At 34.1% G+C, this 19427-nt stretch overlaps 1 protein-coding gene across 4 annotated transcripts in view; it reads left to right on the forward strand.

The window, feature by feature from the left end:
- LOC149795689 (dynactin subunit 1-like) overlaps positions 1-19427 on the forward strand; it is a 128595-nt gene that overhangs the window by 35329 nt on the left and 73839 nt on the right. For all 4 annotated transcript variants that reach the window (XM_089965559.1, XM_089965562.1, XM_089965561.1 and 1 more), the window contains 12 exons: positions 59-259; positions 2900-2971; positions 3668-3775; positions 5713-5809; positions 9227-9305; positions 11077-11236; positions 12777-12881; positions 14039-14140; positions 15983-16072; positions 16692-16808; positions 17031-17130; positions 18127-18212. In XM_089965559.1, coding sequence (XP_089821685.1) covers positions 59-259; positions 2900-2971; positions 3668-3775; positions 5713-5809; positions 9227-9305; positions 11077-11236; positions 12777-12881; positions 14039-14140; positions 15983-16072; positions 16692-16808; positions 17031-17130; positions 18127-18212 — 1317 coding nt within the window. The remainder of the gene's footprint in view (positions 1-58; positions 260-2899; positions 2972-3667; positions 3776-5712; positions 5810-9226; positions 9306-11076; positions 11237-12776; positions 12882-14038; positions 14141-15982; positions 16073-16691; positions 16809-17030; positions 17131-18126; positions 18213-19427) is intronic.

The raw sequence follows: 19427 nt of genomic DNA on the forward strand, positions 1-19427 counted from the left end.
GATGACTTAGAGTCTCTGAATGTAGGTGTGATAATCATATATTATTTGTCTAATTCAGGCCTCAGCTGCAGATATCAATGCCGTGAACGTGTCAAATGTGGAGAGCAAAATGTTGAACCTACAACAGCAGCAGGAGATTGAAGGACTGAAGGCAGAGATCAAAGACTTGAATGAGAAACTAGATACACTGAAAATCAAGCGGGCTGAAGACAAGATCAAACTCAAAGAGTTTGAGAAGACCAAGATTCAACTTCAGCAGGTTTGTAACGGCAAAATACATCAGTGTAAAGAGAGCTCACTTTTATTACATGCCTGCTGTATTGCGGGGCATGTTATGTTATGAACATGTCCCTCCTTCTATCAATCTGTCAGTCTTTTATCAATTTCATTTTGTCACAATAACTCAATTATCCACAATCTAGAATTATCGATGGCTTGCTCTTGAGGTAAGAGAGAACCTTATTTATTACAAGGTCAAAACTTAAAGGTCATGGTCACTGACTGAAAGAAGAAAGAAAAACAGTATTTGCACAATAACTCAAGTTCTCCATCATCTACAGTTACCAGACTTTCTGGATCCCTTACACTTGGGGTAAGGAAACATCCAAAAAATTCTTGGTAAATAGGTAAACGGTCAAAGTCATTATTCCTGAAGGAAGAAAACCCAGTTTCCACACAATAACTTAAGTCTTCCATCATCTTCAGTTGCACATTTTTGCAGATGGCTTGTACTTGGGGACCTAATGAAGTTAGAAGTTCAAAGTCAAAGCGCTGTGACTGTAAAAAGACAGATGGTTTCTTTACAATAATTGCATTTGCATTAGTTGGTAAGTGTATTGAAGATTTCCATTGGTAAGAATGTAACCATGTGATCAAGGTGAGCTGCAGTTGTTTCTGTATAAACTGTATGGAGAACTACTTTATACCAACTTTAATTATAGAGTCCAGGGATGGTCCTGGCTTTTAAAAAGCTGTCGCCAAAAAAAATGCCAACCTCAATATTTTGTCGCCAGTTTTCAAAAAGTGTCACCAAAACAAGTAGTGTACATTTTTTCAAGTGTTAATTTAGTCTATTAATGTAGCAGGCAATGAAAATTACAAAAGATGGGTTAGTTAATACTCTAATTACAACAAGCATTAACAAAATGTTACAAAGTGTTACATGACGATCCATCGCGATTTTAGGGCTGCCCACTTGTTGAATGTAGTTTCAAAGTCTAATTTTTCACATCTGTACATGCTGATTCTCATTAAATTCTCGAGAGATGAGATGCAGAGTTTATTTCTGATGTCAGTTTTTATGAGGTTCATCTTACTGAATCCACGTTCACAGTCTACAGTGCTGACAGGTGACACCAGTAGTCTCTCAGCAGCCCCCACCCCCCATGGCTAGCTTCACAAAGCTTGTAGTGAATTGCTTCCTAAATCCCAAGAATGATCACTGAATGCTGTTTAAATTTTCTCAACAAGCAAAATTGGATCTCCATTCCCATGAATGAAACTCACATGAGTCAACACCTTGCAATATTGGACCGTATATATAAGCATAAATTCACACCAAATTTAGGGATTCTTTCACTTCTGTATTTTGAGAAATAAATAATTATTATTAATTATGCAAAATTGTTTTGGTTTTTTTTGCTATTTCTTGTTGCGGAGTTTAAGTCTCTGCAGCCGTAACACAGAGTGATGGCAAAAGGAAAAGATCAATGAGTAAAATGCTGCACTGGCGACAGATATAATTGTGATTGAGATTTTTTCCATTTGCTTTGTATTTATACGCAGTAGTCAGTACTTCAAAGGTTATCAGTTTTCTATGAAGGTTCAGCAAAACTATTGTATTGGTATATGTAAAAAAAAACAAAAAAAAAACAACAGAAGGATTAGCCATTCAATTAATTGTATCTGTTCTATTTGCGTCTTCAGAAGTCGGTCAGTTGTAGGTATAGTTCGGTAGCATGATTGACTGTATCACAGCATACAGTACTCAGCCCAGATGTCAGCATAAGCAGATTATGATGTAACAATGCACTGTAAAGATGGGGTTGTCAATATGAACAAAGGATCGTTTGTGTAACAGATTGATTCCAATGCATTGCTTAGTCAAGTTTGTGGCTTCCTTTCATTCTCCCTTTTAATTTATCCAGTCCAAATCCATGATTGTATGTACAAATTAAATAACCAAAAAGTCTGTCGCCAAAAAAATCGCCAGATGGGGTATTTTTGTCGCCAGTAAGGAAAAAAAATCGCAATTTGCGACATTGGCGAAGCCCAGGACGATTTCTGGAGTCACTTGCAAAGAAACCAATGTAAACACTGAAAAGACATACATTTTTGATAAAATATAAAACAAACCTTTGTAATCTTTTCTCCTTCATATACTTTCCCCAATCACATTTTGTTAGAAATATTAGCCTGCTACCTCACTAATCCAGCCCTACTAAAGGAAGAAAATCTGCCTTTTCTCTCTCTCTCTCTCTCTCCCTCTCTCTCTCTGTCTCTCTCTCTCTCTCTCTCTCTCTCTCTCAGATAGATAGATGGATATACACAAAGGGCAATAACTCTTGCCCATTACCTCTCCTTGCAACTCTTATCAATGATAGCTAAGTTTGGGTATAATTGCCCCTTTTTCTAGTGTGTGGGTCTTGAAATTCGTGAAAGTTTTTATATAAGGTGAGATATTATGTTTGTTTCTTATGCACACCAGCCTTTACAAGGGTCCCACAAATTTGTTTAACAGAAGTTACCACATTATGTCAGTAATCAAAATTTTGCTCATTATATTACAATGGATAGATAAAGAAAAAACCTAGCCAAAACATTATTTTGTAAAATTACTCCCACTGATTGGAAGTTAGCATTATATCTGCATTCTTATGATTTTGTTTCCCTTATTCAGTTACAAGAGTACAAGACCAAGATGCAGGAAACTCAGGGGGATCTTCAGAGGCAGTTACAGACAGCTAAGAAGGTAATGGATGGTGAATTTCCTAATTGAATCATGTGCTGTGAATTTATTTATTTTTAAGGTAATCAGTTTACATGGTTTTGTGAAAAATGACATTTGAGAAATGGTTCCAATTATTTCCACAGAATGATCGTTGTTCATTATGTCTTTAAATGGAGCCCAGGTGACTGACTTTTCACCTGTATCCAAGTTGCTTAAAGTCGATGCTTGGTCATTGTTGTATGTGATAAAGTTTGTCATGGGTCAGTGGTTCTTCACATGTACCCATGTTAGCCTAGCCCGAGACTTGAACACACACAGACAGAGGTGAGATGGCAGTGATCTGAATGGCGAGTGTTTTAGACCACTCGGTGCCCCACCCAATTCTAGAGAACAAATTATCTGTTGTTTCATTGCTACAGTTGTCAAATAGGTTTGATTTGATGTTTTACAGCACTGTATTATTTTGATGGTTGTGTCATGCCAAGGCAAGCAGTGTTAAGTGCCATGACCAAGGACAAACCTCAAGCTAATCTTGGTTGAACCAATGGTTGGAATGAAGCTCACTTACTGTCACAGATTCAACATCTTAGGCACTGTATGCAGATCTACCATGGCTTGTTGGATTATATATAGTTGCTAGCTGTGTTTATTTTAATCTGGTATGTTACCTGTTAGGTATTCTTTCAGTCAAATGTAAAGTTTATTTTTGGATAACAGGAAGCCCGCGAAGCCCAGGAGAATTACGAGAGGTACAGGGAGGAGATGTCAGACCTGACTGAAACTGTAGAGATTGCCACATTGGACAAGGAAATGGCTGAGGAAAAGGTCAGAATGTGTCTTGGTATTATAAATAATGATATTTAGGCACTGCTTGAATTTCATAACATAAAAGCTATTTGACCGTATTTACAGCATACAGTATTTCTGATTTTTCTCTTTGGCATATGCATATATTTTAAGTATGTTTTTATTAAAAGACATGATTTTTTACATATTTAACAATCTTATGAAATTCATACAAATTGTATGATTGTAAATGTTTTGTAATTTACATTACATTTTTAAAAGCCTTCAGTTATCCATTTGGATTTTAATGAATAATTTTGGTAGGAATGGTACTTCATGCAGAGCCAGTCTTGGCAAAAGCTCAGAATCACAGTCACTTTTGGTCTTAATATGCATATCCATCTGTACATCTAACCTCACTTAATAGATAGTAATCTCATCTCAATGTAAGAAGATTGTGTGTGTGTGTGTGTGTATATATATATATATATATCAGTTGTATCAGTTAATACATTTATGGAAGATTTCCATTGGTCAGAACATAACCATGTGATCATAACCATTTGTGTTTATTTCTTTATAAACTTTATGCAGAACTACTTTATACTAACTTCTATATAAAAAAGACACGTGGAAAGTAACAAATGTAAACACTGAATTGAAAGGCATGCATAATGCATGCGTTTAAAACAATATAAAAACAGTGGGTTTATATTTTATTTGTAAAATTTAATAAATTGATTTGACAGAATCTAATAACAAATCTTTGAAATTTTTCTGAAGATAAATAATTCTTTCTTTGAAAAGATTTGAGGGAAAAAAAAGCTGGGAAACTCAAAATCTGCAACAGAGAATGGTAGGGTTAGAGCACTTTCACTGTGGCTCATTACAAAGAATTTAACACAGTATGTAAATGGATATAGGGTCTGAGGGGGTTCCAAGACTTACGTTATAACAACTGGATTCACAGTCGTACAATGTAAGATGCCAACTCTGATAGTTACAATGTTTGGCTGGGTGGGAGATAGACCCACTACTCCCCCATCGTAACTGTCAAGGTCGATGTCTTGCAATGTTTGACTATTGGACCCCCATCACTATAACCATTTACCAATATTCTTAATTCTTAATTTCATTTGTAAGTAGTCTAAACTTTTAATGAACACAAAAATAGATTTAAAGAAATGAAAATTGGTTACTAACATGTCTGGACAATAATGATTATGTCAGTTCACAATGAACTCATGAAAGCATCAAATCCAGGAGTCATCCATTTGTAAAGCAAAATAACACATCCTTTCCTTTGAATATTGACCTTCTACACGGAACACATATGCCAATTTAGATAAATATTAAGACCATGGAATGTTCAAAATGTTAAATCTCCCAACATCTGTCAAATTTGTTTGAAGCTGACGTAGCTATTAAGTTACAAATAGAAAATCCCCGGTTCTGTGAATTGCTATGTAGCAGACGCTCTCAGCAAGAATTCATATCAGTAAAGCTCTAAAATTAATAGGAAATATCTTGTTTAAAAAAATAAAAGTAATTAAATGAATATTATAAAGAAATGCAATAAAAGTTTAATGTTGTTTTGTCTGAGTTTATTGTGGTATAAACTCAGTTGCTGACTCACATATCTTACATTATTTGCTGTTTGATTTGGCAACTGACAGTTATATATATATATATATATATATATATATATATATATATATATATATATATATATATATATATATATATATATATATATATATATATATATATATATGTTTACCTTTTCTAGCAAAATTAAAGGTGGGTTTGAATAAAAGGGAGTTTCTTGTTAATCGTTTTATTGCTATACATCTGTCCTTTTCTGTTTGTCTGTATGTGTATTGATCTTTGTGTGACAGAGCCTCTCTGTCTGAACTTCTCTCTCTTTCTCTCTTCCTTTCTCTCTCTTATAAACTTTCCTTATTATTTGTGTTTAGTGTGAGACTCTACAGCAAGAAGTTGAGACACTTAAAGAGAAGATGGAGGAGCTTAATGTTGAACTTGAGATACTCAAGGCAGAAATCAGTGAGAAAGGTATATTATAATACTGCAAATATGACAGCTCTCCTTTCTAACATGCATTTATAATATGGCTCAGCATATAACACAGTGACTCCATGGACCATATTAAAAACAATCTCAAACCTTTGTGCCTGGACCCTATTAAAAACAATCTCAAAACTTAGTTCCTGGACCCTATTAAAAGCAATCTCAAGACTTAGTGCCTGGACCCTATTAAAAACAATCTCAAAACTTAGTTCCTGGACCCTATTAAAAACAATCTCAAGACTTAGTGCCTGAACCCTATTAAAAACAATCTCAAACGTTTTGGTTAATGATCATAATGAAACCTGCTTTAACATAACGATGCAGGGAATAAGCTTTATATCTACAGCATATAGACATAAGGTTGAGCCATAATATAACACGGCATTATAATACAAGTTTTGTATGGTGTAGTCTGTTTTTATTATGTCCTCATTACTTGCAGTGGTGAATCTTTAGTCCTGTACATCAGTTTGGTCATCCATCCATCCATCCACCCAAAGAAGCTTGTTAGCAAGATTGCATAAAAACACTTAGAACAGACAAATGAAATTTGGCTAGTTTATTTGTATTCACATATACATGACCTGATTAGATTTTCAGACCATTACAGTCAGTTTTCACTATTTCACACATTTAAAAACATTTTTTTTACTACAGATATGTAAGCAGAATTTAGTTAAAACCACTTGAGGTAGACAAATGAAATTTTATAGGCCTATTGATATTTATAGGCAGGTGACCTGATTAGATTTCCAGGTCATTATTGCAATTTTTGTATATTTTATACATTTTTTTTTTACTTTTTGGATTTGGACATCTGTAACACAAATCTTGTTTGCATGATTGGGCTAAAACCACTTGAGATAGACAAATGAAATTTATTAGACATATTTTTATGCATATCTATTTGATTTGAATAGATATCCATGCATTTATCCAAAAATTTCAAATTTTAATTGTTAAAAATAATTTTGCTTTTTTTGTCAAGTCCTTAAATTAAGTCACCTAAATATAAATACAAATATTCATGTTTTACATAAATTTGTGCTCCATTATATTCCATAACAGGGACTTATAATATTACCTCTGTCCATCACATTTATCTGTCGCTATGTCCATGATAGATGTTGCCACTTAGTAACTTTTAAAGAATTAGAAAGATTTAAAACAAATTTGGAATGAGGCTATGTAATAGATAAACCTCAGTCATGTTTGAACTTAAACATTTCTGACACAGTTATATCGATTTATTGCCCCTTTTATTGCGTATTAAATCAAACTCTCTTTGGCCTGAATCACACACACACACAAACACAGACATGCCATAGAAGGCAGAAACATTTGTTTCCATTTCTAATATATGCATATTGTTGATAACAGTGAAGTAATCAGCTCTTTTAAAAGAAGTATGATTTTTACCACTCTAACATTGCTTACCTGCATGAAAATACATCAATCTCTTTTGTTTTGTCTGTCACTGAGATTGTTTCTTGGTCATTGGAATTGGAGGCAACAAAACTTCATTTCAGGAGGTTTTGGTAACAAGTCCTGTTTGATTTCAGCTTTGGTTTTCATCATGATGCCCCTGCTTGTAACTTTCTGAGGATGACAAAAGCTGATTATTGTCAGTGAAAATTAAGTTCTACAAGACAAATGACAATGATGCTGATCAAGCAGTAAGCGAATCTGACTTTATGCTGGCTGCCATATATAGCCTTTCTTGCACTGAGAAAATGGCATTAAACCCCATACAACAAAACCATAAACATATGTTAATACTGAAAAGTTTAAGTGCAGTACCAAAACTAATGTCAAAGATATTTGACTGTCAAAAACACCATTGGTAAACCTTAACACAGTTGTAACTGTCACTACCATCAAAACAGCAACACTGTTGTCTCACCATTAACAGATGAAACAAAAGCTCATTATATCCTGTTCTAGTTCGACAAATTTATTAAAGGTCAGAATTAATTTAGGGTACTTAAAAACGTCAGTCTTTATTGTTTTAGGTTCTGTAAATGGTTTTTCAAACCATTAAAAGAAAGCACATTGGCTTGGGAGTTAGCAACTTCAGCATCAATTTTCAGAGTTGTCACACCTAGTTACAATACGATACAGTATACTGTTTGTTGTACTATAGGTAAAGGTTTCTCAGAATCTTTATGTATGTTGGCCACTACACTAGATGGTCATAATATAAAAGGAGGGTGTCCTGAAATATTTTTTTTCAAGCAGCTGAGTTTTGTTGCAAATGTTTGTAACATGGTTGTTCTTTAAGTTGCTTTTAAATACATTCAATCTAAAGATAAGTTAATCACCATGTTACATTCCTAGTAGCTCAGTCATAGAACCCATATTTTGAGTTACTGGTTATCAGTAATTCTAATTATCTGTAATTGATAACTAATTTCCTAGGTAATTGCAAGTAATTGTGATTTAGATACATTCTGATTACAAGTAATTATAATTTAATCAGCTGCAGTAAAAACATTAAAATACCCTGTAGTGAATATAAAACATGGTTAGATCTTCATGAAGGGGTCCCAGTTGGCTGGGTGGTTTAAAGCACTCACCTTTATCAATCAATGCCGTATCACCTCTGTTCACACAGTTCAATACTCAGGCTCAGCCAGTATGGGTATATGAGAAATGTTGACAGTAGCTAGAATGGATTGGTGGTTCTTCCCAGGGTTTTTCTGGGTTCTTCCTCCACCAGTAATACTGGCTGCAATGTATAGCCTATCGTACGCTGAATAATGGAGCTAAGCCCACAAAATAACATCTACAAAATGGTGACATGAGAATTTTCTTACAACTGATATTGATTTTAAATTATTTAAAAATTTAATAATTACCATGCATGTCATAAAACTTGGAATTTTTAATTTTATACTAATTCTCTACTTTCAAGTTATGAAGATGTAGATTGATATCACATTTAAAGTGCATAATACAAAATCATGCTTCTCGTGGGTCGGTGGTTCTTCCCTGGGTTTTCCAGGGTTCTTCCTCCACCAGTTATACTGGTCGCCATGTATAGCCTATCTTGTGCTGAAAAATGGCGTTAAACCCTAGAACAACAACAACAACAACAAAATCATGCAAGCGTTTTTACCCAAAAAAATCTAATCAGAAGGGATGAAAAAGAAATTGATTTCATTCCAAACATTAATTGTTACTTAGTTACACTGCCCAAAACTAAATAATTGTAATCAAAGTTTGTGAAAGAAATATAATTGATTAAATTTGAAAGTAGTTGACCCGAGGTTTTATAGAATGTACTTGCCATGTTATGTTAATTGGTGGTCACATTGACATTCTTTGCACATCTAAGTAGGTTATGGTGATCCATGTTGCATGCAAGTTTTTATTTATGAATAAAAAAAATTCTCATTTCAGGTACAGATGGAGTTGCATCTGACTATCAGGTCAAGCAGTTAGAACAACAAAATGAAAGATTGAAGGAAGCACTAGTCAAGTAAACAATACTTTTTTCATATGCATGCACATCTTTTAAAATTTCTTTAATATTGTTGAATTAAAAATTTCAAATGGGGGGGATCGTCCCCTTCATTTTAAAAAGGGGGACTTTTCGAAATATAAGATGGATTTTTAAGATAGTAAATAAGGTAGAATTTTAAAATATGATTTGCAAGCATTCAGATGATCTATCTTTTTGGTTGTGATTGTTTAGAAATTAGTGAGAATGCTGCAGTCATGCATCCTAGAATAGACTGTGTGCATGTATCAGTGTAATCATCAGTGATTTATTTTCCTTTTTGTTTGATAATAATTTTTAACAATAATTCTCATGTTAGGGATCTACAAATTAAAACAAAAGAGACACACACACATATTAGGTCAAACTGTAAATTGCACAGACCCAGATCTGCCAGTGCATTATGCTATGCCAGATCTGGGTTGATTCAGTTTGTTGGAACTATTTGATAGAACAGACAACATAGACCCAGATCTTTTGGTGCATAATATGATGGCAGATCTGGGTTTATATGGTTTGCTGTTGGATCCAACTTATAAGTGATTAAGATCAAGGGGGATATCAGACTGAAAGGAATCGAAGCCCCCATGAGCTCAATTACCCCATGCATAAAACAAAATGGTGATTTTTAGCAACATTTGACGCCTGATGGTAATGATTTGTTTCTTTTCTAACATTGTTCTTAATAACTTATTGTATCTAGATTAATATAATTCAGTGGTGAGTTTGTTTCTTCAGATTTTGAATCACCACTTCAGATAATTTTCCCCCCTGAGGCCACAGCACTGCTTCTTAGAGTTTTTGGTCAGAATTGTTCTAGTTAACATTTACTTTCAGACTTGTCCATGCAGTGTTATAGGGAAATGCTGTTGGTTTGATGAAAAATCATTGTCTCACATTATAACTTTGCTGTGAAACAAGTGGTAAATTAAAGATGTTGATTAAGTGTCTAAAATTTAAGCAGAAAGTGTGTCAAATAAGTTGAGGAAAATCATGGCCAGAATTTTCAACTATCATTTTCATCATTCAAAGGAATCACAATAACGGAGTTGCTTTAATTGTCTATGTGGCAAAATCATTTCATTCTTTATGGCATTATAAAAGTTTATTGTGATCTAGGTAAAACAGTCATCATTCCTGAAAATGTGTTAATTCAGTTTAAGAAGAATTTTGTAGACTCCCTCTCTGTGTCTCAAAAGCATGGTTGTTCAATTGGCTGTCTATTGTCAATCCTTTTTTTTTTCCATTGAAATGCCACAGATCCAAATGTCTATGTACCAGACAGTATGACTGTTTGTAAAACTTCATTGAGTGGGGAGGGGAACGCATAGGAATACAGAGTTTTTTGGGGGGATTAGATCTTGACTGCATTTATCCATTAGACTTTCTTTATCACACAATCTCAGTAGGGATCATGGTCACGATGGACAGTTACCCATACAGAGAAGAAATTTATACTAATCAGCAGAAGTCTTTGCCTGATTCATATTGTACAGGAACTGATTTTAATTATTCAGTAGGCACCTGATTTGATTACATTGGTTTGATATGTAAACACATTTGAAGTATGTTTGAATTTGTTTTCTCAGGCAGTCATATTAAACTTCAATCCAGCCATACTTTCATTAGTGACTTCACGTTAGAACTTTGTTACATTGATGTTAAATTAATTATAGAAAAGGTAGAAAAAGTCATTGTTGGTATATCTTCAGGACAGTATGAAATCTGATACAATGTTGTTTATTTATAGAATGAGAGACCTAGCAAATCAGGACAAACATGACAAGCAGCAGTTGACTAAGCAGCTGGAGAAACTGACCTCCGAAACTTCTCTGTTGAAAAAGGACAAAGAGAGACTTCAAAGTGAAGTGGAGGCCCTGCAGGCTGAGATGATAGAGCTGAAAGAACAGGTAAGGTCAAATCGGAGATAGAATGAATAAAGCTTTGCATGAGATAATGGATAGGGTCTGGTATGCGGTACTGAATTAATAAATCTGTTTTTGATATAAATGTTGATGCAGTGAGTTTTTGGCCCAATGGGACTCAAGATCAGTTACTTTCCCTAAATTTGGTAGGCAGTGCCACCAGAGGACCCTGTCCAAAAAATCTATCCTGCATTTTCAAACATTTCTGTCTTTTTTCTGTTTTATCTTGCAAATCAATAACATTTTACATTTCTAGGGATTAAATATTTTTGTATAAAAATAAGTGTTAAATATAAACAATGTTTTTCAAATATGAATCAAGGTATGTGTCTTTTCTTTTTGTGTGCCCACCATAAGGCAAAGTGTATGACAATATTATGTCTCTTAACAGATTTGTTTCAGCATAATGACTCTCATTGTCCACCATGTACAGTTATCAGATTTATGGATGGCATGCAATTAGGGTAGGAAAGAGATCTTAGTAACTTAAGTGTCAAAGGTCAACATCACTGAAAGAAAGAAAAAATGTTTTTTTGCACAAAAACTTGAGTTGTCAACCATCTACAGTTACCACATTTTATGGATGGCTTGCAGTTGGGGGTAAGGCAGAGGTCCTGTTGATTTCAGGCTCAGAAAGTCATGGTTACTGTTACAAAAAGAAGAAAAGTGGTTTCTGCATAATACCTCAAATTCTCGATCTACAAATTACCAAACTTTTGGAATGGCTTGCACTTTGGTTAAAGTAGAACCATATCAATTTTAGTATCAAACGATTAGAGGTGACTAAAAGAAGCAAAATGGCTATTGCATAATAATTTAAGTTCTCTACCATCTACAGTTACCAAACCTTGTAAATGGTTTTCATTTTGGGTAATGAAGAACCCTATTGACTTTGGGTCAAAAGTTTGATGGTCAATATCTCTGTGACGGAAAGAATAAAAATGCTTTTTGTACAGTAACATTAGTTCTACATCACATATTCAGACCAAACTTTGTGGAGGGCTTGCAATTTGACTAAGAAAGAAGACCATTAATTTTGAAGCCAGAGGCCAAGGTCACTGTAGCTGAAAGAAGAGAAAGATTTCCACACAATAATATTAGTTATATATCACAGACCTGGACCAGACTTTGTGAATGTATTGTAGTTACAGTAAGGAAGAAGCTTTTTGATTTGGAGCATTCATGATTGCCCATTGCAGAGTTGAAACGAAATATGATATTTCATTGAAGTACAAATCTTGTGTCAGAGTTTCATTATTTCATCAGAGTCTCACATGATCATCACTGGATGATGGTATATCAATTGATATTGTGGTTTATCTCTTTTATGCTTATTTAAACATATCCAGTACTTTATACAGCAGTAAAATACAGCCATGATGTGATGATGTTGATTTATATTATTATTATTATTATTATCATCATCATCATCATCATCATCATCATCATCATCATCATTTTTATTATTATTATTATTATTGTTGTTGTTATTATTATTATTATTATTATCATTATTTATTATCAGGTTGATGCTGCTCTTGGTGCAGAGCAGATGGTTGAATCCCTAACCGAGAGAAACTTACAGCTGGAGGAAAAGATACATGAAATTGAGGAAGAAAAAGCAGATTTGGTGAGATATAACAAATGAAAAATTTGGAATTCTTAGTGTGAGAATGTTAGGATATTAATGGTGGCTTTACTGTAGAAAATGAGTTTACGAGGAGTTGTTTACATGGATATTTGCAACAGTGTACCATATATTACTTGCTTATAAGTCAAGTCCAACTGCAAATTGCACAGACCCAGATCAGTAATTTTATAATGCACTGGCAGATCTGGGTTTGTTTAGTTTGTTAGTAGTAATCAATAGAAGTAAAACTGCATAGACCTGTTCTGCCAGTGCATCAGTTAACACCAGACCAGAGACTATGTTGTTTGCAATGTGACTTATGAATGAGTATATTCATTAACCCATTAACTTCCAACAATTCCCATGTACATGTACGAAACTTTTCCTTAACTAACAAATTTAGTAAAAATTTAGATGTCATAAAAATCGCATGAAAATTGGGTGTTAAATGATGAAGTTAACATTGTGTATGTTATAGTTCATTGTGCAGTGTGCATAACCCACTGGATTATTTTCCAGTGGCTTGACCATCCCCAGCACTATGAATCTAGATAAACATTCACATCTATCTGGGCAATTTGATTGTATGCCTTTGGAACATGCGTTACTTTATTGTTAACTGACAGCTGAGTCAAATAACAGAAAAAGTCAGTCATAGAGCAATCCTATTTACATTGAGTCCCTGTTTTGACTTAAGGAAGCTGTGAATGTCTTATTTACACTGAGCCTTGTTTTGACTTAAGGAAGCAATGCATGTCTTATTTACACTGAGTCTTGTTTTGACTTAAGGAAGCAATTAATATCTTATTTACACTGAGTCTTGTTTTGACTTAAGGAAGCAATGACTGTCTTATTTACACTGAGTCTTGTTTTGACTTAAGGAAGCAATGAATGTCTTGTTTACACTGAGTCTTGTTTTGACTTAAGGAAGCAATGACTGTCTTATTTACACTGAGTCTTGTTTTGACTTAAGGAAGCAATTAATATCTTATTTACACTGAGTCTTGTTTTGACTTAAGGAAGCAATGAATGTCTTATTTACACTGAGTCTTGTTTTGACTTAAGGAAGCAATTAATATCTTACTTACACTGAGTCTTGTTTTGACTTAAGGAAGCAATGACTGTCTTATTTACACTGAGTCTTGTTTTGACTTAAGGAAGCAATGAATGAGATGAATGAGGAACTGCAGGAGAATGCTCGTGAGACTGAACTGGAGTTGAGAGAAGAAGTGGATCTGGCAAATGCCAAAACCTTAGAGGTAGGAAGAACCTGGCATTAATAGACTGGCACTAATAGACTGGCACTAATAGACTGGCTTTACAAACATATGTTTTATTGGTAATCCATTGCATGGGGAGACATAGGTATCAGTTTTCACTGCAGTCACCATCATCAACAATTCAGCAGTAACTTGGCTGAATATTATTACAATGTGACCCTGCTATAACATGGTAGTTGGGAGCCATAGAACCTGACTGTGTTATAGACCGAACCATGTTATAAGCAACCAGGTCAGTTAGCTGAAGAAAATGATGCATGTACCTCAGAAATTTGCAGTGGGGGAGGTAATAAATGTGGGCAGTAAAATACATGTTTCATCAGCATAGTTACCATCTTAAATTGATGCATCTTAAATGATAAATACACCTGTAGTGAAAACAGAGAAGGCATATATAATAGTTTACTTTATTTAGAGAACCATGAATTGGTACATATATGTGAATACTATTTATATATACATGTCTAATGTATAGCATGAATAGAGTATCAACACTGTGTACTCACCCAAGAATCTCATCATATACAATGAATCCGCAATACAAGTGATTCCATCAAAAATATGCACACACTAAGATGTAAAATATTCAAAAATATTGTCACAGGTCATATCATTCTCATAGTATCAAAAGAATTCCACAGGCTCTTACAAAGAACATACTCAAAGCATCAAAAGAATTCCACAGGCCCTTACAAATATTAATTTTCTTGAATGAGAAATCAGAGCCACATTGACAATCTTCAAATTTGCAGTTTGGAAAATTAGAAGGAAATATATGCATCAAAATGAAAAATTATTTAATTCTTTATTTAAGCACAAAAGTAGATTTTATGCTGATTTTTTTTTAATCTTTAATTGACCTGGCTACTTCAAACACATTCTCCTCACCTTGCATGCTTTTTCTCCCACCATATCATGAAACATACGAACATGAACAATGCATTGTAATCATTCATCTAAGAATGATCTATTCAAAATACAATAAATGGAAAGTCTTAGGAGTCTGCATTGAGACTTACTTGGCTGTCTGAAACTTACCCTGTGTCCCGATTTTATCTTGCTTGGTAAAATTTTACATGCCATCCTCGCAGCAAATATAATGACTGCAATTTTCATTGCGTTGATTTTAGTTGGATAATCATGCGATGATCTTAGTTCATCAAAGTGTTTATTCACAAATGTTAACAGCTGATCATGCATGTTGGCATTTTATCCATTGAAATTACGCATCACATGAAATATTCATGTTAAATATTAATTATACTATATATGAAATAGAAACCCAATCAGATGGGCATGTTCAAAATAGAAATACGTAATTCTTTTTATCCTGTAATATTCACATGCTATAAAAGTTTTACGGTACATTGTAATATAACACCTTACAATTTTTAATAGCAATGTCATTGAGTAAAATAAAAATTTTGCATTCATGAGTAAAGTAGAATCGTCCAGACATTTTCATCAGAATTGAACGTTTTGTCATTAAATTGCAACAATAATATTTAACTTGTTTCATAAACTTAATATATTGTCAACACTCAGTAATATCCTTTATGCTGTTCTCAGGGAAGTTAAGAATAGCAGCGCTTTCTTTAACTTAGGAAACGTGCTTGTTACCTCAACCCACAGAAAACTAAATGTTACCCAGTTTTCAATAGAAAGGTCAAGTTGTACTAGTGTACGTTAAACTTGTAACTTACGTTGGTTAAAATTTAGGCCAGAAGTGATTGACATCACCTGTTTATTTTAGAGTAGGAGCTCATAGGAGATATAGTAATACAGGTGCCACCAAATTTACCTGAATACATGACATTTTAGGCTGTGAGGAAACTAGAGGCCACAATGGAATCGGTAGCTGATTATGAGGCCACCATTGCAAAGTTCCGAGAGCTGGTTGCCCATCTGCAGGTATGTAAATTGTAATTATTAGGGGTAGCACAGTATATTATTGTATTTATGAATCATAATAATGATTCTGTTTACACATCCTGTTATTACATGATACTAGCATTGCATTTTCAGAAATGTTATAGTTAATTCGAGTCCCCGAAACTTTTATTAGATCATTTAAATTATGAATAAAGGCACAACAGAAATAATATTTTGTACAAATAATTTGACTGAAGTAATGTATAATCATCATATATAAATATATATCATATCATATTGCAGACAAATATTGTGATGTATATCATAGCACAAGCTCGTTATGATGGATTTTCTTGTAATTTTAAAATGAAATTTCAACTATAAGGCAGATTTTGTTGAAGAAATCATCTGAAGTGGCATGGCATCATTGTGTAGCAGGTCTCAGTTGAGTTTTCAGAACTGAACTACTGATGTGTGATTTACTGTTGATTAAAGTAAAGATTGTCTCAGATCCATTTATTTGGCAGACAGAAGCCATAGAAGCTGCCTAATTTGCAGAAAGATCCATTTTCCATAAACAAGAAACATGACAAATTTGCAACTGTATACAGGTGAAATAATTTAGTTTGTAATAGCTATTGGCAAATTTTATCTACAGGAAACCGTTAAGGAGCTACGTAGTCGAGAAGTAGAGAGTGGACAGAAGGCTGAGACACCACAGATGGAGATGTTTGATTTTAAGACCAAGTTTGCTGAGACCAAAGCATATGCTAAGGTATTTCAAGATTGCTTATTCATGTGATTATTCCACAAACTTTCTCTTGTTCTGTCATAAGAACATTACTTGTTAAAGACCCAGAAATCCTTATTAACCAAATAAACCTTTGGGATTATTTGTCAGATCTTGCATTTTTAAAAACCTGGTTTTTCTTTTCTGTTTGTTCTCTTTTGTATTTACAATAAAAGTATATGGAATGTCTCTAAATGTCTCTTTCAGACAATTGATATGGAGTTGAGGAAGCTAGATGTACAACAGGCCAACACCCATGTCTCCCTGCTGCAGTCCTTCATGCCAGACACTTTCCTCAACAGGGGAGGTAAATCCTACAAAATCCAGTCATTTGGAATGACAAATGTGTGCTCTTGGGGCTGACATCATTAATACTGTCTTTGCCTACTTATATTGGATGTGATGTCACCACTGTGTAGATCTTGATCTGTTGTTATGCACATGCAGATCAGGATCACTTTATGCTATGCCTGTCAGAAAGATGAAACTTGTAAAGTTATGGTGTCTGTCTTTAAGTCAGTATGTTACCTTTTTAGTTTCCACAAAATAACTTTAGTTTTATGCCATGTACCTTTACCAAACTTTGTGCTTGTAAAGCATCTGGTGTAAAGAAGAAACCTATTGATTTTAGAGTCATAAAGTAAAATTCATGGTTACTTTGACTGAAAGATGAAAAATGGCTTATGCACAAGAACATTAGTTCTGTATCACAAACCTGGATCAGACTTTGTGGATAGCTTGTACTTAAAGTAGATAAATGCCTGTTCATTTGTGGCTCAAAAGATCAAAGGTCAAGGTCACTGTAAAGAAAAATGGTTTTCACACAAGAACTTGGGCCTACACCGCAGACCAGAACTTAACTAGACGGCTTGCACATGTAGTAAGGAAGAAGCCTATTGATTTGGGGATCAAAGTCTCTGGATGAAAAATGGAAAATCATTTTTACACAAAAGCTTCCATTCTCAACAATATACCTTCACAATTTCTGGATAGTTTGCTTTTGATGGGTAAGAAAGAAGCCTAAAGATCAAAGGTCATGACCACTGATTAAAATAATAAAAAAGGTTGTTATGAATAATAAGTTCAGTTATAGACCACATACCTTGACTGAAGTTTGCATTTATAGTAAGAAAGAGTGATTTGAAGGTCAAAAGGTCAGAGATCAAAGTCATTTCAGATGACAACTGCTACTTGTTCAGCGTGTGTAGATGACCTGCTAAAGATAGAGGATGTATATATATCATATGTTATATATCACATGTACAAATGTAGCTTCTCTGTAGATAGTACCCATATCTTTCAGGTGACCATGATGCTGTTCTGGTTTTGTTAATGGTTCCTCGTATCATCAGTAAAGCCGAGCTACTGGCAACTCAAGTCAGAGATAAGGTATGGCTAAAATTTGGTGTAATCGAAGCATACATGCATTTGCATAACTTGAGCAAGTGAGCTGTATCTTTGACCTTTTAGTATAATATTTTCTTAGAATTTGTTCCATCTGTGAAATATTTGAAGTTATATTCATGCCATTTTCATAATTAATAGGGGCAAGATAATTTGTCACCAGAGGTAACTGCAGTAATTTGCACTTTTTCCACTGGAAAGAACTTATCAAAGTTTGGGACAAGGGTCACCCCATACCTGACCACTGTTTAATTCTTAAAATATTACAAAATGTTTTAAAATTTGGGCAAACACTTTTCTGTTTCTGAAGATCCTAAAGTTTATTTCTACCTAGAAAAGTAGGTACATCCTTCCATGCCCCCAATAAAGATTTATTGTATCTAAAATAACTATTTTCAGCAGGTACACAAATTTATTGTAAAGACAGAAGTATGGTTTCTTTCTGATTACAGACATGGGAATTCCATAAAAAAATTTACCATATCTCCATCAGATAGATTACCTAATCATATTAACATTAGGTCCGGAATCCAGCAATCCCAAAATGAGGAAAAAATATCTTTTCCATCTCAATATCATATAGGTAAATGTTTGAAACTGCTATATATTACATCCCCTTACTGTCAATAGTTGTTAAGCCATATGCCACTTGTCTTCAGTTTAAATTTTTACTCAATACTGTCAGCAATAAGTCAGTGTTTGGAATGAATGAAATGTTGTGTTTAAAATTGAGACTTATCAAAATTGCTTGAATTTCATTGGCTGATATCTTCATGGGATGTACCTGACCCTGAAAGAGCTCAGAATTTGTATATTCAATAACAGTGTGAATCACAACACTAGTGCCTGAAAGGTTATTTCTTGCTTTCCTGCCTTTACAGACGGGAAGAGTCATTGCAGTAGTCCTGCAGATGCTTTCTGTGAACTTCTGATAGCACTTTACTATGCGAACCCAGTCTTACATTGTTGCCTTTCTTGATGGATTGATCAAAGATAGGGGACAAATGACTGTTATCTGAATGCTGATAGACTGCAAAACCAGTTCTTAAAAATGAATCCTCACTGCATCAGTAGGACAACTGAACAGTCTAATCAAAATTGATAATTTGGGTCCACAAACAAGGCATGCTATTCACTCACTGGGCATGCTGAAGCTAGGGCTGTCAGGAAACACGTCTTGCAAGATAAATTCAGTAAGGC

The sequence above is a fragment of the Sinohyriopsis cumingii genome, chromosome 7 (genome assembly GCF_028554795.1).
Source record: "Sinohyriopsis cumingii isolate HCF-2022 chromosome 7, ASM2855479v2, whole genome shotgun sequence".
NCBI lineage: Eukaryota > Metazoa > Mollusca > Bivalvia > Unionida > Unionidae > Sinohyriopsis > Sinohyriopsis cumingii.